Consider the following 22876-nt stretch of genomic DNA (forward strand, 5'->3'; position numbering starts at 1 on the left):
CCTTGATGATCCAATTATGCTATAAATTCATGTATGATGCTCAAGATCATTCAAGGATGCTCAGAAGTTGGTATTGATCAAGGACTACACCATGTTATGCTACCATGATGGATATTAGGCCATTAGTGTTCATGATGCACCACTTGTACATCATGATGATCTACTATGACACAAGGTGATCCATCATGTGTGTTGTCGATGATCATGGATTGTATGAGATTGATGAATGTTCTAGAAGATGCTGCATAGCAGATTGTGATTGGTCGACACCTTTCATGCGCCTATGGGCCAATGGGCTTGTACCATTATGATTGTAGGTCTGATCCCTCAAGTATAAATAAGGATGCATGCTAGGTCATTTTATATATATTTAATTCTAGAGTGATAGGCAAAAATCTATGTAATTGTACTTGTAACCTCTGTTTGAGAGCTCTAGAATAATAAAATACTCCCTTCCAATCTATCGACATAGGTTACCTTAACCGAACCGCATAAATATTTTGTCTTGTGTTCTTATAGTTTTGATAGTTATCCTCTTTCCTTCCGAACACTTGGAACATATAAAAAATCACGTCATAGCATAACACACTACTTCTTAGCTACTCATTCCATATAACTCATGTCACATCCCGTTTAAAATAGAATAATTAAATTATAAACCCAGAACCCTAGAAGTAATTATTATTATTATTATTATTATTATTATTTTAGATTATTATAGCCCAAAAAAATTTATTGGGATGTTAGTTTTTGGGGGATAAAGGGTAATTTCAGGATTTATTTTGCAAAGGATTTTAGAAGTCAGGGGGTGTTTGGTAATATTTGAACTTAATATGTAAGGATTTATGGAAGCAGGAGCTGATAGGTAAATATTTTAGACTTGATTGTAAGGATTTTTAGAACGAATGGTTTAGATGGTAAATTAAGGATTTGAATTGAATGAAAACAGGGAAAGAGGGACCATTTCGGTCATTATGGATTGAAGTTTGAAGGGGGCAGGTATTTAACCATTCACCACCCCGTAACCATAACCCTAATCCCTTCACATCAACCGCCACTCTCACCTCCTTCCTCCACTCGCCAGCTGCCAAACCATTGCTACTAGGATCGTTAATGTGTCCTTGCCAACCGGTGTTGCCGATCGAAGTCAACAGTCGGTGCAGCCACAACAACGAAGAAGAATGTCAAGTGATGTCGGTTTAGTGGGTCGCTGGACTATATAGCACTACCTCTATCGAGTCGTACTCCAGTGTAGGCGTAGCCTCCATTACCCACTGCTGTAGCCCTTTTTTGCGACCTCTGTTGTCGCTGTTGGAGCCATGGGACCACAGAGAATCTGTCGTGTCATCTCATTGCCAGTGAAGACGAAGATGCCACCACCTGTCGTGTTTCAGTCATTGGGATCAAGGCCGATAACCATGGAGACCATGGTGGTTTGTGGTTTGTGATGAGGTTACATGTACGTGTGTGGTTTTCTTTCTAGTGGGAGTCATGAAGAACCGTTGTTGTTGCACTTTTTATTGTGCCGCTACCATTGCCGTATGTCACCAGGTGGGTGGTTGGACTCATCTATGAACAAGACAGCGTATGTTGGTGTGATGCTTGGCTGGAAATCACATGATGGCCACCACTACCATCATGAGGTGGTGGCTAGCACCTCCGACCACCGCCACCCGCCACAAGGTGGTTCTGTGTGTGTTTATTTGAATTTTTTGGATGTAAAATGTAATGTAATGTAATCGTTCGGAATAATAATACAAAACTCATAACCACCACTGCAAGGTGGTGGCTATCGCCACCAGCCGCCGTGTTGGGTGGCGGTGTGCCTCGTTTGCGTTTTGGCTTGTTTGGGATGCTTGGACAGAATGCGCCTAATGAAACCCTAGTGGGCCTAATAAAACCCTAATGGGCGTAATGAAGCCCTAATTGACCTAAAATCCCAATCCTGTTATTAATGGGCTAGTATTGGGTTGGAAACCCTAATTAGGGTTTGGAAAACCCTAATTTTGGGGATTTATCAGGACCCGTATTTGAATTAATTACTAAACTGAAAATGTTAATTAATATTCATTTGCAAATTAATGTAAATCAATATTGGACTTTATGGATTAAGACCTCAATGGGTTAATTAGGAACACTTAACCCTAATCGTCATTTCATGTGAAAACCCTAATTTCACTTGGGCCTTGATTTGGGTCTTCCTATTGGGACTTGGTGATTGGACTATTGATGGGCTATCCAAGAACAAGTAAATGAACCAAAATAATTGGATGAGTTTTAGGATAAGGCCCATGTAAAGGACTTGGGACCAATTTGAAAAATTAGGCTATAGGTGGGCCATAACTGGGCCTTGATGATTACTAGATATTGGGCCATTGGAGTACCAAGATTTTGGACTAGAATAAATGGATGGCCCTCAAGGAAAGACCATGTAGAGGTTTGGGCCCAAATTAGAAAATTGGGCCATATGTTGGGCTTTGGCCCATTAGTTAACTTTTGGGTCTTCGAGTGTGAGTTGGGCCTTGGGCTTGAATCAAGCTAGAAAGTAGCCTTCTACCCCAAGCATGGTCTCATGTTAATGTATTGGAACCCAATTATTAATTAAGATTTATTTTGATGATTGACAACTCGAGAATCTGCTAACCAGCAGCTAGAGTTTATCTGTGGAACTTAAGTAGTATGAGGTGAGTTATCCTCACTATACTTAGGGGTCGAAGGCACCAATTATGGACGATTGGATATGATATCCTAGATGTTGGTATCATGTTGAGTATAAGTTAGTAATGCATTCTAGTTGTTATGCCGGTTTGGTAGATCTGTAGAACTACCTGTATTATTATATGGTTATCAGTATGTGCATTAATTATGCTATATGTCGATATGTTATGAGGGATGGGTTGAGGTTGTACTACTCCGTGCGATAGCTAACAAACCCTAGAGTATTCCAGATATGAGCTAAGGGTCGGGCAGGGCATACCAGACTCATACTGAGGACTCTAAAGTATTCGAGATATGAGCAGATGGCCAGGCGGGCATGGCAGACTCATATATTGAGGACTCAAGAGCATTCTAGATATGAGTTGTGGGTCAGGTAAGGCATGCCAGACTCGTAATGTGGGCTTAGGAGAATTCTAGATACAAGCTGAGGGCTAGGCAGGGCATACTGGACTCGTAATGTGGGCTCGGTGGCAAACATGATGTGAGTTATGGGCCCAGAAGGTAAGCCAGACTCACACTGTGGGCCCGGGGATAATCCAGTCTATCAAGATGTGGACCCATTACATGTTGTTATTTGTATATGTGTTATTTGCTATGGATCGGTATTTTGGGGGAACTCACTAAGATTTGGGCTTACAGTTTCAGTTTTGGTTTCAGGTACCTTAGATGACCGTGAGAAGCCAAAGGCGTGATCGTATAGCTCCTCACATTTTATGACTATTTTTATGGGAGAATTTGATATTAAACTATTTTGAAAACATTTTGTAATAACTAATGGCTTTTGAATGTTTGAAAAAGTTTTAAATTAGCTTGATTTTTATGGTTGTTACAAGTTGGTATCAGACCATTGGTTTGAGTGAATTAGAGGAACATTTGTGTGAATCCAATCTCAAACAAAGGAAAAGGCTTTCAAAATTATTTTAAAAAGGTTTTCAAAATATCAAAGGAGAATGCATGGTGTACGATCAGCCGAAGCCAGTAAATAGACCCAAAAATACTATACGAGTATTTGATATTGTGATATGTTAGAACAACATGCTAGTACTAGGCTAGGGATCTTCGGGAATTGCATTATAGAATTGTCTGATTACATGATGCCAGATAGCCTAGATTTTTCTTTATATGAAATTGACATTATTATTGTAGTTGCTTTGTGTATGCATCACGGTTGTACATAATTAAGATCGTATAGGATAAGAATGTTTGGTTTGGCCTTATTTCTTGTTCTTGTCTGATGAAGGGCTTAGGGTAGGATCAGGTATTCGAAATTATATAGGGTCCAATGCTATGTATGGCTAGCATACACGAGTATTGCAGGGTTGGTGGAAGTTTCATGGGTGGGTTGTGCGAGGCCAGGAGGACAATTATGATATATTTAGTATTCATCTAGGAGTGAGGATTAAGCGCTCACTATATGTATGTATATTGTTAGGGTATTGTGGGGATACTTGAGACAAATGTGGGTAGGTGTGCAAGGTAGTATGGGCTTGTACTACTAAAGAACAGGACCCATACGCGTATCAATGAAGTCACATCCCCTGGCGGTTAGTTGGAAGTTGATTCCCTGTCATCATAGGGTTATTCGAGATATTTCACACTAGTGGGTGGTGGTTAATGATCTAAGTGGGAGAGAATTTGGAATTCTCAGGTTGAGCATCAACCATTGAAGGCTTTGTCTGTTGCTGTTTAGGTTTCGGGTTTCAGAATGGTTGGACAGGTGTTAATCGGTGAACCTCTCAGGAAGTGGGAACGCATCATCAATTCCCTTATGCAATGTGTTTATTTTTCCTAAGACTTTGGGGTATTTTTAGCCCTTGATGATGGAATGGAATTTTGATTCCTATAGGACTCAGGTTTCGGTAACCTTCGAGATAATCGTGGACGTCTTCTCGGACTAGTTTTATATTAGTAGAATCAGATCAGTCTCGATTAAATATGGGCTTTGTGGCGAGTAAATATAGAGTTAGGGATTCCCAAATATGTGCATGGTAGTGATTCTTCGTATGTATCTATGGGTATTTAAGGTGGCAATAGGGTTGGTTCGACTTACGTGCTTGATAAGGTCTGGGTTATAGTCTGCAAATTAGATCTAGAGTTTGACTATCATCCTATTCTAGGGTCACATGCAACCATGTCTTTGTAGGATTTTGCTTGGGTAGCAATTTGTTCTATAGGTGAATCATGCATGGTGGGATTTCAGCATCATGATGTTGGTTGGTGTTGCGAAGGACGTTGGTTAGGCCTTTTCTTTTGGACATTGTTGATACTTATCAGGAGCATTCCAGCCAAGACCTGAGGGCTAGGCAGGGCATACTAGACTCATGTTGTGGGCTCACAGGCAATCCATACCTATGTTGAGGACCTTGTAGGGGTATTCCAATCATAGGCTGTGGGCCTAGTGATCTTAGTTGTTCATTTCTTCTGTTGGAGCGCTTTCAAAATGGACACATTGTTGAGGTTCGGTCAAGCCATAATTGGCTATGAGGAATCAGAATATTTTGTGCAAAATACAAGGGAATGTCCTTGAACCTCAAGTTATGATTTTAGACCTGAGTTTCGTGTATAGTGTTATTATGATCTAGGGTATTCCATCCCGAGGATGACCGGACCCTGTGGTTGATTGGACCTGATGTGTTTGGTATTCCAACCTGAGGGTTTATTGGGCCAAACATGTACATGATGCCATGGTATTCCATACTAGGGATGTCTGGACCAGTCGTAGGCATGCCTGGTATTCCAGCCTGGGGCTGATAATGCCTAGTATGAGTGTTCATGCTTATGAGCTGTTTATTATATGTATGTTGGTCCTTGGGATAAAGGAAACATTGTCTTGTCAATCCTAAAACGGTTCATCTCCCTGTTTACATCATGTTGTTCATTATATCCCTAGGAATTGATTATCAAAACGGGTTTCTCTTGAAGGAGTACCTAATCTCTTGTCAAGAAAACAATTATATGTAGCAATGTGTGCTTTGTGATTTTGTTTTTTGGTGGCAACCTCATGTTATCAGAAGTTGAGTAGCCAGTTAGGAGTTAAGTGCAATGAGATCAATAATGATCTAGTAAGGGCACTGTATCGGGGAGCTAGACCACCTCGAGACTTCATATTTCGAATTGAGTAAATGTGATAATATTGCAAGGAATTCATTTATCTTTAGGTTTTAGAACCCTGCGAGGTATGGTTACGGTTGCCTTGGAAAGGCTGGGGTTATGCTCCTAGTTGTGGTCGTGTTTCTCAAGTTTTCTGGCATGTAAGGGATTATAAGAAACGATTTCGAGGAGGAAATCAAATTTAAGTGGGGGAGAGTTGTAACATCCCGTTTAAAATAGAATAATTAAACAACAAACCCAGACCCCCGAGAAGTAATTTTTATAATTACTTTATATTATTATAGCCCATAACCAAATAGCAATTATTAGGATGTTAGTTTCAGGGGTTAAACGGTAATTTCGGGATTTATGTTTCAAAGGATTTTAGAAGTCAGGGGGTGTTTGGTATTATTTGAACTTAATATGTAAGGATTTATGGAAGTAGGGGCTGATTGGTAAATATCTCAGACTTGATTGTAAGGATTTTCAGAATCAAGGGTTTAGATGGTAAGTTAAGGATTTGAATTAAAAGAAAACAGGGAAAGAGGTACCATTTCGGTCATTATGTGTCACACCCCAAATCTAGAATGGCGGAAACGTTCAGGGGTGGAGGACGTCATGTACACTATCACAACAAAGAATAATAGTAAAAGTATGTGAATGTTTATAAATGTTTGCTTCAAAATGTTTGTGACAGTGTGTGAAATATGATTTTTAGACGTTTGTAGTAAAAGTATGTGAATGTTTATAAATGTTTGTAAATGTTTATAAATGTTTGTAACTCCTAGAATATCCTATATTTTCTACTAAAGGTAGCCTTCTACCAATGCCTGGCTTTTTTGTATATTCGTTTCTTGTAAAAGTGTGTAATTGTCCCAAGTGTGACTATCATTAACCAAATATAGTTTATACATTTTCGTTTATGTGAAATGATCACAAAATGAATGGAAAGGGGAAATTAACGTAGTACTATAGTGTTGTATTATAGTAACTACTGTTATACTAACTACCTTAAACCAGATTTATATCAAAGTATTATGTAATTAATTGTACCATACTATCGACTATAAACACGACGATGAAAGACTTCGGAAGTAATGAAAATTGTCACCCTAAGATCTGCAGGTCCCACTGTAGCTAGCAACAAGGTGTAGGATGTTCAATCCAGTATACATCTATATGCAAAGTCATGCTCTCCCTCCAGGAGATTCTGGATACAAATTGAGCCATGGAAGATGATGCCGTATCCCGAAACAGTGGTTCACATTTATGTTATAGTATACTTGTATATGTAATGTATCTACTAGTGTAGTGAATGTATTGTTTCTCATCATAGTATTGTTGTATAGTTTCTCATAATAGTATTGTTGTATAGTTTCTCATCATAGTATAGTTGTATAGTTTCTCATAATAGTATCATAATAGTATCATTATATAGTTTCTCATGAATAAACTGACTCTTTGTATGCTTCATTGAACTAGAAGTAGTGAGTAGTATAACCCTAACTATACCTATTATAGTTACTAGTAGAATCATTTATATGACTAAATGTATTGAACTGAGATAAAAGTCTTTATATCTCTGCATATATACATAATATATAACTAAGGATCCAATGAGACTCGGACAAACAATAGGGTACTCTAAGTCCACAACCAAACAAGGAACATGAAATAAAGTGAGTTGGTAGTCCTAAGTCCTTTAACCCTTACTTATATAACTATATATGTAATAGACATGGTTTTAACATATATAAGTTTGAAAGTTATGTGACGCGGCATGGACCATGTTGAGCTTCACTTCAATCCCTCTATACTTTTGGGTTGATGCAATTGCTACTGCATGCTATACTCAGAACCGATCCTTACTTAACAAGCGATTCGTGATCACTCCGTATGAAATTCTGAACAACAGGGAGCCTAATGTTAAGTTTTTCCACTTGTTTGGTTCCAGATGCTTCATTTTTAACTCTAGAGAGAACCGAAACAAATTTGATGTCAAGACTGACAAAGTAATCTTTCTTGGCTATTCAATAACTTCAAAGGCTTACAGGGTCTTGAATAAACACTCCAAACGGAATGAAGAAACCTACTACGTAACGTTTGATGACAACTACATGAGGAAATTTCAAACAACTGAGAGTGTCATTGGGAAAATACTTCCAAAATCCGGTCAAGTCTCAGTTCCAATTTTCAAGTTGTTTGAAGAATACATAACGTTGTTCGACGAACCAAAAAAGGCTATACTCTCCAAGGTGAAAGCAGTAGACAACAAAATCGACAATTTAAAGAAGATTATCGACGGAGCTGCAAAATATATGGAAAAGATCCTCCTAAACAAGCTGAAGGTCGACCATCAGAAGATCCTCCAAACAAAAGCTCAATGTTCGAGGGGGAGGGTCCATCTGACACCAACATAGCAGAACTTCTAATCAAGGGGGAGCATCCAAATCTAACTCATGATGGTCCAGTCGAGGGGGAGAACCCTCCTCCAACTTCAAGAGAGCATTCTACTCCAACCAAAGGAGAGGCTCATGAACCTGACATGGGATACGCTTTGCCATTTAAGGGGGAGAATGCAAATACAAATGACAAAGACGATCAATCAGAATTTGAAGAAGATATTAATGCAGAGTTGGTTCCTGTTTATGATTGAAATACCCTCCTCTAACAAAATGGACTAAGGATCATCCCAAAACATAGATAATTGGTGAATCATCCGAGCGGCTTTTCACACGGTCTCAATTAAAAGCGAAGCAAACTATATTATTCTCTCACGTTGAATTTTCCATGTTTAATTCGTTTTTCTCTAAAATCAACGAAAGACGGTCAATACTGCAGTTGATCATGTGGATTGGGTACAGGCAATGCAAGATGAACTCCACGAGTATAAATGCAATCGAGTTTGGAGACTAATTCCCACACCAAAGGATGCTTCTGTGGTTGGATTGAAGTGGGTCTTCAGGAGCAAGATGGATAAAGAAGGCAACGTTGTTAGGAATAACGCTTGGCTGCTAGTAAAGGGATATTGCCAAGAAGAAGGAATAGATTATGACAAGACCTTCACACCTGTAGCCATAATGAAATCGGTTCGAATCTTTCTAGCATATGTTGCTCATAAAAACTTCAAAATTTTTCAAATGGATGAGAAATGTGCCTTCCTAAATGGAGAACTAGAAGAAACAATGTATGCTGAGCAACCACCCGGGTTCGTGAATGAGAAATACCGTGATCATTGATATGTATTGGATAAAGCTGTGTATGGACTGCAGCTAGCACCAAGGGCCTGGTATGAAACATTAACTCGCTTTCTAAAAATGTCTAAATTCATGCAAGGTTTGGTTGACCCAACCTTCTTTCGCAAGAAAGAAGGCGGACATCTTATGATTGTTCAGATTTATGTCGATGATATCATCTTCAACTCCACGAATCCTAGCTTAACAGCTAAATTCCGGAAGCTGATGGAGACTAAATTTGAAATGAGCGCAATGAGTCCAATTAACTTTTTTCTTGGGTTAAATATAAGACAGGGACCAGAAGGCATTTTTATTAACCAGGAGGCCTACACGAAGAATCTATTGGCAAATTTTGGTATGACGGGAGACTCGAAGGTGAAGGTTCCCATGGCGTTTGGCACTAAGTTAACACCATCTCTAGAAAAGGTTGTTGTTGACATGACTCTATATTGAAAAATGATAGGATCTCTCGTGTATCTAACTGCTAGTAGACCGGGCATTATGTTTTCTGTCTGTTATTGTGCCAAGTTTCAAGCTAATTCTAGAGAACCTCACATGGTGGCTGTAAAGAATATTTTTCGCTATTTGAAGCGAACCTCGTCGCTCAGTCTCTGGTATCCAGCAAAATCATGATTCTTTGTTCAAGACTTTTCTGATGTTGATCTAGGTGGATGCGGTCTAGATAGAAAGAGCACAACTAGAGGATGTCAGTTCCTTGATGGTAAACTAGTTAGCTGGGAATGATGGAAGCAGGGTCGGTACCAAATCCTCACACCTCTTTCTTAAAAATTAGGCAAGTGAAACAGAGTGAACGCTCGGTCTATTTCGGTTCCAGAATTTTAGGGAACCGAAATGAACCGAACACTCTGCTTATTTCGACTCATTAACTTTTGTGAACCGAAATGAACCGATCGCTCTGTCTATTTCGGCTCTGGAATTTTATGGAACCGAAATGAACTAAGCGCCCTGCTTATTTCGGCTCCTCATTTTGGGGGGACTAAAATGAACTGATCTCTCGGTTTATCTAGCCTCACTTATTTAAAGTTTAAGTTCGGGTGTATTTTTTTTGTACACTTTCTTTTCGCCCGTTACTTAATTTTTTTTTCTTTATTTCTATCATGTTTAAAGTTATTTCATTTTTTCTAATTTTTGTTTTTATTATTTTTCAGAAATTGCAAAAATCCAAAAAGTTTTTATTTTTATTTTTATTTTTACAGAAAATTCGAAATTCCAAAAAGACTTTATGTTATCTCTTGTTATTTTCTCTATTTTTTTCGTTTTCTGTTTTTCTTATGTGTGGTTTGTTTGTCTCTTCTTCCTTAATAGGTATCAAATGCACAGTTGTAATAAGAACTCGTGAAGGGGCAAGTATGTCAAGTTTACTATAAACTAGCTAGGTGTCCCTAGAAGCATGCTGTTTTATGTAGACCAAAGCCTCTTAAAACATTGAGTGAGGCCTTAATGATTCGATTTGTACATATCGTTTCTTCCTAATCAGGCCGACTACATCACTCAAATCATGAGTTTCCCTACTCATCTCAAATGAGTCAAGAGTTTTCTGATATGTCACTCATTTACAGTAGGGGTACTCTCTGTTCTTTAACCACCTCATAATGTTCTCCATCTACTTTCGATTCATCAATGTAACCATTGAAACTCTCAGAGATTACCACTGAGGTTTATGGTTACACAAACTCTGCGTTAATGATCGTAGATGCGTACACCACATGCTAAGGGGGACCCACAATCCAATACCACTGCTGAATTGATGGTGAATATTTATATTCAAGCACTCACTTGTTACCAAATGAAGTCTCTTTTATTTTTTTCTTGCGTGATCTTTGTGAAACTATCTAACACCAAGGCATTTCTTCCCAAAAGATCTAGTTGATTTTTTGTTTTTGAAATTTCTATTATAAATCCTGTTTCTTGAAAGTTATCCAACTTACTTGTTCAACATACCATAACGGTCTCACAAGTACTTCTTCCAACGTTCGGTCTTATGTTAAGTATCGAAGTTCGGTTAAAGATTAGCCACCCTATATAACCTATGTTTAAAAAGAATCCTTTCAATGTTTCTTACAAACATTTGATTGTATTCTCACGGGAAACCACACAAGAAGTTCAAGTCTCTCTTGACTTTGAAGGAAGAGATTCGTGCCCGGGATCCTCTGCTTTATGTCATATTTGACATCACTCACATCCCATATACTTGTTGCTTTATTTCTTATTCGTTGGCAGACTAATGCACGAAAATCTTCGTGATTTTCGAAATTATGGTTCGTGACCATTGTGGGTTGTTTTTACTTTCGGCTCTAACCATTAAACAGATTTATGGAAGAAATAGGGTATTATGTATCATGAATGAACACCGGATCGGGGCATTTGAATGGATACGAAGTTGCAATGGGTGTTTGGATAAGTTCAAGAATGGGCGCATGAAGTTGAAACAACTCCTAAACCTTTGTCGTATGACGTGTATCTGGGGAAAACCAAGATGCCAAATCCTGCTTTTACAGGCGCCTTTTCAGAGATCGTTTCATCATTATGACAGATTCTTTCTCTTTCATGGAAATTGTATATAAAGGAGTTCTCGCTCTACTGTACCTTTTACCTTACTCAAATTCTCTCAAATACACTGGCGTTTTTAAACTAGTCATCTTCTTCACATGTTTAACAATGGTAGATTCTTCATCTCTTCATGATCAAACTGCATCGTCGTCCCTACTTTCGATCAAGCCCAACCAAAACATGATAATTCAGATGACTCTAGTCCTGTACACTACTAGAAAAACAGCCTTTTACGACGCTCATTGCGCGTCGTAAAACGCTCAGACGACGCGCAAATGCGCGTCAAGGAAGGCCTTGTCATAAAGAGAGATGACGCGCTTTTGCGCATCGTCTATAGACGACGCGCATTTACGACGCGCATTTATGACGCTCATTTACGACGCGCAATGCGTATCAAGGAAGGCCATGTCATAAAGGAAGACGACACGCATTTGCATGTCGTAACCTTACGACGTGCGTGTTTATGACACGCATTGCGTATCAAGGAAGCCCCTATCAAGAAAGGCCATGTCATAAATGAAGATGACACACATTTTTGCATATCGTAATTTTATATGTTTTAAAAAATATATTTTTTCTAGATTTACTAATTTTTGAATTAAATTTTCATTTAATGTCACTTAATAAATAAAATATCATATACAAAAATACAATTCATTGCACAAAATATAATGTCATACAAATAATCGTTCCATGGAAAGATAAAACAAATCAATAAAAGTTATAACGGAAATTTACAAACTAATTAGATACAAGAAATATGAAAAACTTGAAATCTATAAGATTAATAATTCTAGCAGAAGCTTCACGTGAGATACATACAGTTGGACCAGTAAGCATGGATGTTCCTGAATCCACAATAGCAGCAGAAGAACACGTACACGATATCTTTTGCAAGAAGGTGCCTGTCCAAAACTACTGTTGAAGGTTGCCATGATAGCTGTTAAGATTTAAGCATAACAAGAAACCAATCAGTGACTATAATAAGCTAGAAAACAAGCAACTAATAAACAAAATGAGCAACTAATTAAGTCAAACTATGACTATGTATTGTTCATACAAGAAAAAGAAGGAAAAAAATGTTGATTTATTGTTGTTCATACAACACTCTCCAGGCAACACTTAATTGAAGAAAAGAATAAGGCTAAACTTACAAAGAAAAAGAATTCAGGAAGAAGACAAGTTTGAAAGCATACAAAATAACATTTAGCCAAGCAAGTGTGATCTACTAGTAAACTTGAAAACACAAAATTCTGAAAAAAATGACCTAAATACCCTCAGAATTGTTAATCATAATAACAAGTAACAAACCTTGTAGGAGGCAATGCAGAGGTCTGGCCAGATGGCATAGCATGATAAGCACCATCCATTGTGATATAAGGTGAAGCAGCCAAAAGCCCCAGCAGCACCAGCCAAAATAGGTAGCCTACAACAAAATTTCACAATTTTAACCATTTAATCACCTAACTATTATTATCTTAAATATTTATTTACTTATATATCTATATATATTTAAAGTACCATGTCATTTTTGAATTCCCCATTCCATTGTGCTAAGTAACGTAGCCAGGGAACGCCATGCCAACAGCAGGAACTCCAATATTAGTTCATATATTTGTTCGTATCATTAGTTCATTAACTACAATATTATAATTTTGTAGGTTTTTCAAAGTATGATCTCTTCATAAAAAAACTATTGAAAGTAGGATGCTATAATAAACAAATAAATGAAAGTACCCCGCTATTTTTTGCATTTATCCCAGTTAACTCAATTACCTTCAATTATCTTGAGTTGCATCCTTTTTAACAATGTTCCATTTGGATTTTAAAGCTTGAACGCATAAAACATAAAGTGAAATTTAAGAAGCAACAACAGATATACATTTGTAAATTTGGTATTTAGATCTAGCAACAAAATGAATAATGTAGTTGGTGGTTACCTTTAGTTACTTGAGATTTGTGTAACGTGCCTACCTGTTTCACTTAATGCAACAGCAGTCATAACTTTCTTCCTATATGAACCAACATCATTTCATGCCCATCTAAACCTACTCCTCTAAATCAACTTATCTTCACCATTGCTAACCCAAACAAACAAAGCCACAAACAACAATTAATTATACAAACATAGATTCACAATTATAAAATAAATTAAAAAACTTTACTTGAAATCAACACCATAAGAAGCACTAAGAGCCATGACACGACTTGGATGGAAAATAATAGCAGAAACTACACCATCCCTGTAACCATCACATGTTCAAAAAATGTTATACCGGAAAAAAAATCTATATACATATTAAATAAAAAGATTTTATAAATAGCAAAAAAACAACCTATGGGGCACATATATAACAATAGACAAGGTAAAATCATTGTTGTGTGGCCCACATTCCCAAAACTTGTGTGTTACAAAACCTCCTATTCCTTGTTCATACATTCTGGTTTCAACAGTACCCATCACAGGGCCATGACACGAACAACAACAACTTCTAGACTAATAGCACCATGTCATTTGTTAGTATCTGCTATTTGTTCATGGTGTTTAGGCGAATGGTGGATGATTTTGTTTCCAGAATCCACTTTTTGTAATTTTCAACCTAAGAAATTAGAATTTGATAAGAGAATATAAAACGTAAAGTATATAAAAAATAGAAATAGAAGACTATTAGTATCACCTCAGCTAGCATCTTTGCACAGAAATCTGGATGGAGCATATCGAATGTGAAAACTCCTGGAACAAGTTCAGACATTATGTTTCTGATACTTTGATTTCTGCTGACATCATCATTAGCCATGAATGCGTTTATGAAAGAGGACACAAAGAAGCTTGAGGGATTCAATTCATATAGTTCTCTATGAAGAGGCTGAAAACCAAGGAAAAGGAAATCAGTGATTGCTGATTATACAACATATAAAATATAAAATATATATCAAATATATTACCTGATAATTGTATATGATTCTTTCCCTGTATATGTTGTGCTTCTTAGCTTGTTGAAAGTGATGAAAAAAGATGGATTAGTTATTAAAATAGACTTTAACATATAAACTTCACGTCATTTAAGACGATTAAGGAAAATTTCTTACTGTATTTCATTCGTTATAATGGTCTATAATTAAAGAATTTTTCTATATAGGGAAGTATTATATTAATGATATGAATTCTAAATTATTGTAGGTTATTGAACTCATATGAAGAAAAAGGTGCTTAACAAATGTAATCCCCAGCCTTTTAACATAGACTTTAATACAATCACTCTATGTATAAACATTTTGTCAACTTTATGTGTAAAGAACTAATTGTGTTTGCTACCTAAACAGAAAAAACACGGGGAACATAGAAATCACGGGTACCATGATTTCCTAATGCCCAAATGTTGACAATAAATTTGGTGCAGCAGGTGACAATGCAACCGCAATAATCCTCATTGCTTCTAATAATCACAAGGTCCTGCTCCACAAGAAAAAAATAAGAATTCTAAATGTACAAATTCAACCCTTTTCATGAATTGTTTTTTGGCTTCAAATCAATATATTATCTTCGGTTGATGATATCTAACAATTGGAGTTAAAGTTGTAACATATTTTGCATTTAAATGGTTGGATATGAGGAGTTATAGAATGACGTAACTTACAAAAAAACATTTATTAGTAATAGCAAACTGTAATAAACTAATAATCACTTTAAATGAACATACATATAGTACTTAAGGAGTTAAGTCAATGGAGTACGAGCTCATGGGGTAATAACTTGAAAATTATATTCAGGAATCTTACCAGCTTCTCTACATTGTCCTTGAAGGCATTTCCTTCAGCTGCAAACGTTATAAAGCTTCTGTATTGCTGGAATGATTTAGCAACACTGCCACCAAATAACTCTGTTTGACTTTTGAGTTTTGACGAGAATTTCAATTCAAAACCCCCCTTTGAAGGAATCTAGACTACTGCAACAGTTTGAATGTTTTGACAGAAGGGTCCTCTAGTAGCATAGAGGACCCTTCAGTGCTTTTGAAAAGCTAGTGTAGTGATGTGGAGTCAGAGTTTGTTAATAACTGAATTTTATAATGTCAATGAAGTTGGACCCGAGTGTATGCATTATTACTAATTTTATAACAACATAATGGTTTTTAAATTTCTTTCCTATACTATTTCAATTCATATATAGCTGCCAAAATCAAGAATAAAAAGTGAATACGAGAAGAGTACTAAACATATATATATATATATATATATATATATATATATATATATATATATCAATCTGTTGCTTATGAATTAATAATGGTTATTAATAACCACTCACAAATACTTTTTAATTCACAACAGATTTTTAGTCTTATAATTTTTATTGATTTCATTTTACAAAACTTAATTAGAAACCAGGTACCCGGTATCGGAACCGGTGCGGCAGTTCCGGTTCCGGTTCCAAAGTTTCAAGAACTGGCGGTTCCGGTTTCGGTTCCAGACAATTAGGCCGGGTACCCGCCTATGCTCATCCTTACATCTTACAATCATATATGGAAATAAGAATTTGTTCGGCGACTCAATAGATATTTTATTACAAACAAGTAAAATATCATTAACCTTTAACTTTATATGTCTGGATCCTTACAAGGCACAAAGCAGACATCAAGAAAAAAAATGTTAACATCTTCCATCATTACTCTATCCTCTTCACAGCTATGTCTAAACTGCAAAAATGATGAGAACTTACATTTTATCGAACATTTGGTAGGAATATGATCGAATCCACTTTGAACTTGTTTATTTGTAGCATTTCTAAACTGCAAAAACGATGAGAACTTACACTTTACCCCTTGATCCAAACAAACATGTTTTTTTTCATAGCACAAATCTTGTAGATATTTACCTGAACCAAAGAGATAAATATTGTTCCACAACCATTAGATATTTTTATTTTATAAGACATGAACATATGGTATAATCTCGAACTCCACTTACGGTAATGACCAAACTGCCCTTGAGCCAACATCAATCACCTCCAACCCACATGCTGCCACGTCAGTAGCAACAAGAATTGGAGTCTTCCGACTCTTAAATGACCTCAATACCAACTCCCTTTCCTATCAATAAAAAACAAAAATTAGAAATTAACTTTTATTCATTTTTTTAACTTTAACTCTAATTTTTTTTTACCGGTTGTGTTTTGTCTCCATGAATTATAGTAGCGGGAAAACATTATATAAATTAAAAAACTATATATTAAAATGAATCAAATTAATAAAATAAAATTAAAAACCTGGATTTCTCTAGGAAAAGTGGCACTGAAAAGCATTGTTTGTCTTCCAGGAGGTGGAGGCATGTCTGTTTGTTCCACAATTTTTCTTATTTGAGGCTCAAATCCCATATCCAACATACGGTCAGCTTCATCAAGAGCTAAATACCTTACCCTTTGTAATGACACTTTTTCCCTTTCAAGTAAATCAACTAATCTTCCAGGTGTTGCCACAATTAAATCAACTAGCTTCATCTTTCTTTCCCGTTCTTCTATTTCTTTGCCTTGGTGCACAAGGTGCAGGGGAGTAAATCTACACATTTAAGATAATAGAAGTAGTGAAATTAGTATACTATAAATATGATCTTACCCATTACTATGAAAAATTATTTTATCTCTATCAGTAAATATCAATATCAATACCTACATCTCACATGAATGGTGTAAATGGAAGGGAAGAAGTAAGATGTAGGCAGCCCCTGGCCCCTCAGTGGATGATCTCTTTAACCTATAGGATAATGATTTTGTCTTCTCTTAGATAATAAATAATAACTACAATCCCATATACATTAAGACATGTATACTGAGTTTCTTGGACTTTGTTGCTCATTCTGCAAGAACTTTCATATCGGTACCACTAGTTTGAAACATAAACAAAAGTCTGCCTCAGTTTCACCTATTGTGTCTCTGTTAACTAAACTAATGCAACTGAAACACTTGTACACCTCAATGAGTGAATATCACACATAGACATGACAACATCCACAAACACTCTATAAATATATGATCTCATGCATCACACTAAACTGGAAACAAGGTAAAATCAATTGAGTTCTTGTAGTCTAAAAATGATACTCAAACAACTTTGGAAAGATCTATATACAGCCATAGCAGGTACCTTGAGCTGTAAATTTCTCATCAACCAATGAGATGTCAACAAGCACCGATCCATTCTGTAGAAGGTTCCCAATTGATGAATTTAGCATGAATGATTCTAAAGGCGATCGGTACCCAGGACTCCCACTCAGAGTAATCTTCAACAAACTGCCATTTTTATGGGAGGATTATTTATTTTTCATATACTTGTGTGTGTATGTATGTGTTTCTATGTAGATGAAATTGAAGAGAGAGAGAGAGAGAGAGACAGAGAGAGACAGAGAGAGAAGATTACCAGATGGGATGATTCTCAGCCTTACAAAGGTTTCGTGCTCTGGTTCTTTTCTAAGAATATCAATAGAATGAAAGAAGATTAACTTCAGTAGATAACAGAATGTGTGTGGATGGGTCCGTTTATCATCATCAAAAAGCTTTGATCTTTCTGGTAGTATAGGACCTCCAGTCTCTTCTGAAAAAAACCCTAAAAAGACAAATCACAATCGATCCAATAATCAGTGATTTTGACCCAGGAGGGTTGGAATATTGATGATATAGAGGTGCAGAAAACAGCTTCAAAAGCGTCATCATCTTCAGGGTGCAAAAACAGGAGAAGAAAAGTAGATAGACACCGCCGATTGTGCTTGGAGAGATGATCATTCGGTAGGAGCATGGCCGATGTGAAAGGACCGGTGGTCAACGACAAAGGTGAGCAACGAGATGTTTGATGAGACCGATAAGAAGGAGGTCAGGAGTAGCGGAGAAGTGGATCGGAGAGGAAAGAGATGGACCGAGATGGGAGAGTCGATTTAGAAGATGAATGATAGAAAAAAGGTAGAAGGTGGGTTTTCAAAAATTTGGGGATTTCGTTTCCCGTCTAAACGCGCGTTTCAATAAAATTATAAAGCGACAGGTACAAAGGACGCGCGTTTAAAAAAAGTGCCCTCCGTTTTTTTAATTTTTTTTTCTTTAGACACTAATCTAAGGGCACGCAATAATGCGTGATGTAAATTATTAAATTTTTTGAAGAGATGACACTATTTTAAGATCACTCTCTTTTGCGTAACATAAATCAGCGCGTGTCGTGGTTTGCACGTCATTAAAGGCTGTTTTTCTAGTTGTGGTATGATTCATAAATGCTTCAAGTCGTGGAATGTCTCAAGTATTCCCCTCTTGTAATCTCTTTAACACAAGTGGAATCTGTTCCAATGTCAGTACTGTCTCAGGTGTACTCCATAGCAACTTATGACAAAATAAAAGATAGAATCTACTATCAGATTCATTCTCACAAGGCTTCTATATCAAAAGGACGATTTTGCTCTCTGCTAGGGCTTGCAGTAGATGCCTCAATCATCTCACCAGACTTTATTAGTACGACTCAAATGTTCTCGATGTTCTATGAGATGGGCTACATTGAGGTGCTTACCACCTTCACCAAATTCAAGAAATCCTACTTACCCCCTCAATGGAATGGTTTACTCACCCTTCTTCACAAGGGGTTAGCTGAGCGTGTTGGTGGATTCGATGGTTCGAACAAATGCTTTATGACGATTTTGTACGGTGTCTACAATGGACTCAACATGGACTATGGTTCGTTGATCTGGACCGAATTGGTGTAGAGCCTGTCCTCCTCTACTAAGCATTCTGAAATCTCGTGTGTTCGTTTTTGGACCATTGTTGCTCAAAGGGAAATCACCTCTCTTAAGGTTCCGGTCATGAAGGATTCTTTTCTCTCCTCTGTCTCCTCCTTCCATACCAAAAAGATAATCGTAGCTGATCTAGCCAGGTTTTCACATAATGGTTCTATTCCGGAAACAATGTACTGGTGTGTCTCTCAGGAAAGTAAAGTTATCTTAGAATACAAATTGCTTCCTCCCAAGAGTCCACGAAAATTGACTCCTAAGATGCAAGCTGCCTTAGACGAGGCTGAGAAACTGCTAAAAGAGGGAAGAAAGCCAATCTTAAGAAAGAAGAAACCAAAGGTCTTTCTTCCAAACCTGCTAAGTCCAAGAAAAGGAAAGCTGACAAAGGTGATTCCTCTGTTCCAGAGAAAGTAAAGAAAATGGCTTGCAGAAAAAAAAAACTCCTTCACCTTCCCATTCAAAACAAAAAGATGAGCAGTCTGCAGGTGAGGAAGAGGAAGAGAATCATGAAGGTTCACCTAGGGGGAATACACCTCCTCGATCTCCAACTCCAGATAAAGGTTTTTCATGATACTATTCCCACTCCTCCTCCATCTCCACCGAAATCTATTGTTTAGGATTCGGTTCCACCTCCACCTACATCCCAACCCTCTTCTATAATTGCTCCAACACCGAATGTCAATTCTACTACCATCACCATTTCTCCATTACCACCTCCTATTTTTTCCCAGGCTATCTTCACCACTACGCCTATAATCAACTCTATCACAGATTCTTTGGTCAAAGCTAACACATCTGATGTGGGGGTTAAGATTGAAGATACTCCTAAAGTCACTTCAGAACCAATTTCCCCAACACCCTCTACTGATTCTAATCCAGTTCTTAGAGGAACTGAATTTGAGTTTGATTCTACTTACTACAGTCCCTACGGAATCCCAAGTGAAGAGGATGAATCTGCTCCAACAACCAAGAAGCAAATCGACAATGTTAATGAAAATCTTGATGCATTGATCGAGACATCCAAGAAGTGCAACGATGTTGTCATGAAAGCCTTTCTGGACACTGCTTTGCACCAATATCATGAGTCCTTCGACAAATGCACTGCTGTTGCGGATGACTCTACTTCTCTGTGCAAACGAGCTTCATCTGATATCAAAGAACTCATCCAAGACTCCAAGGTTTTTCTTGACTCTCTCACGGGTCATGTTGATTCCAACGCTGCAAAGGTGACTACATCAGTTGATTCCCTATCTCAGACTCTTCAAGAGGAACAAGCTAAGTTCGAGACTCTACGTTCTGATGTTTTTGCTGATAATAAAACCTTTTTGGCATCTTTTGACTCATGGTTAGAAAATCTCAATGTTGATTTCCAGGTGGAAAGGAAACTTTGAGATGATCTTGCTCAACAGATTGCTATTAATGTAGTGTAGAAAGCCGAACTTGCCAAGGCAGAAAGAGAGATTTCCTTGTTAAAAGCCGAATAAGCAGTTTTTCGCAGTTGTGTTGGGGATGTTCTTTCTCATTTGCACAATGTGCTTCAGGCTCATGATCCCATTCATACGCTTACAATTTGAAATCATTTAACCTCCAAACTCCTTCCCTCAATTGAACTCTTACGGGAAATGAAGGGTGTTTTGGAGAGGATGACTACTCCGCAACAAGGGAGAGAAGGTACTGTGATTCCTCCTGATGTTAAACCAAAGGTGACTGTGAAAACCAAACTGAAGGATAATGTAGCTTCGTGTTCTGGTAACAAAGAAAAGAAGAAGCATGTCATTGGGTAGATGATGATAGTAACGAAGATCAACAAACTATTTCTGAGATCCTTAAGCGAAAGAAAAGGGATCAGGAGATAGATGAAACTCTTCATGTCACAAAGGAATGCGAAGACAAAGAAAGAAAGAAGAAAGAAGAGGATGATGCACTGAGTTTCAAGAAGACTTTGGTCCCTCCTTGGACTAGGGAAACACTTATCAAAGAAGCTATAGAGTCTCCAAGCACATATTGGCTGGAACCTGCGACTCGTATGACTGTGATAATACAAGGGATTCACAGTTTGATATGTCTATAACATGAAAGGCATTCATTTTTCATTACTTTGATTCAACGGCTAAAGACCCTTCACCCCATCCTTAGATTGACCAGGAACTTATTGATTTTTATCTTCAGTTCGGTTAGTCTCAGTACCTGACCTGGAGCTCACAGAAAATTACAACGGTCAAGGTGCTGAAGTCGTTGCCTGCAGCGAAGTTCATTAATGTTCGATTCAAAATAACCCGAGGTTCAGATAACTCGGTGTCTTTGATTTCCATGGAAAACCTTCAAAATTTGAATCCTCACGATTGGATCCTACTGTTTAATATCTTGCTCACGAATGCAAAAGAATATGAGCCGATCCCGAATCATTTGAAGAGAATGTTGACTTCCTACATCCTTGAAGTTGCCAAGATGGATCACGAAGTAGCTTCTGTTTTGAGGAAGAAACCAACAGTGAAGCCTACTACAAAGCTAGGTGACGTCACTAAAATGAATTTTGGACAGATTGATTCGGCTCACCTCATTGTTATGTTCACAAGAGCCAAAGGTGAGAAGTTTTTGTTTGCTCTTCTTGACAAGCACCTATTTTCCACCGATTGCTTGGAACACATTATCAATATTACTCATCGGTTCAAGGAGAACTCTGCTTCAGATAAGAAGAACTTCACGGACATACTTCGGTGGTACATCACATTCAGGCAAACTCTTTTAGCCATCATACCGAGCGTGTTCAAGACAATCAAGAAGTCTATTGCAGCTCAACCGAAATGAGCTATCGGCTCCATTGACACAAAAGGGGAGATTGTTTGGTATTATGTGTTGCATCATGGGCCATTATTTTGTATATCCGGTTTAGGCCTGTCCAACCGTGATTATAGATTTGGGTTACGTATTATATATAGTGCATGCATGTATACCTTAGAAGATACGATAGTTATGTATTATCTCTACTGCATTGTAACCCTAAACATCTCTACAGTCGAAGCTCTTAATCGAACTCTTGTGAGGTGTTCAAGTTAATCATTGAACAACAATTAAACCATTCTTGTGTTCATGAATTCTTTATATTTATTTTTCTACTTGAATCTAACGATCTTTAAGAAGTTTGTATTCTAACATAGTCGCAGATTGTTGACCCTGCATGGGAGGTTCTGGGTACCGTACTAGGCGGGGTATGACAGACCTTGATGGATGAGGCCCACAAGTCCAGGTTCTCCATCTATCCAGGAGCGACAAAGATGTATAGAGATCTTCAAACTGATTACTAGTGGCCCTACATGAAGCGGGACGTCGCCTAGTACGTTGAGAGGTGCTTGACCTACAGAAAGGTCAAAGCCGAGAACCAGACGCCTCATGGAAAGACGTAGCCATTGGACATCCCCATGTGGAAATATGAAAGTCCCACACTTTCATATGATTGAGAGAATCCCCTCTCTAAAATTTTCATCTACATCATATTACTCCAAAAC

At 37.5% G+C, this 22876-nt stretch overlaps 1 protein-coding gene across 1 annotated transcript; it reads left to right on the plus strand.

The window, feature by feature from the left end:
- Positions 1-1319: 1319 nt before the first annotated feature.
- On the plus strand, positions 1320-9047 carry LOC145039721 (uncharacterized). Its single transcript, XM_078987741.1, has 4 exons — positions 1320-1440; positions 1552-1693; positions 7763-8156; positions 8634-9047. The coding sequence occupies exons 1-4, from the start codon at positions 1320-1322 to the stop codon at positions 9045-9047; spliced, it is 1071 nt and encodes a 356-aa protein (XP_078843867.1).
- Positions 9048-22876: the final 13829 nt, after the last annotated feature.

This window comes from Lactuca saligna, chromosome 4 (assembly GCF_052625555.1).
Source record: "Lactuca saligna cultivar CGN05327 chromosome 4, ASM5262555v1, whole genome shotgun sequence".
Lineage (NCBI taxonomy): Eukaryota > Viridiplantae > Streptophyta > Magnoliopsida > Asterales > Asteraceae > Lactuca > Lactuca saligna.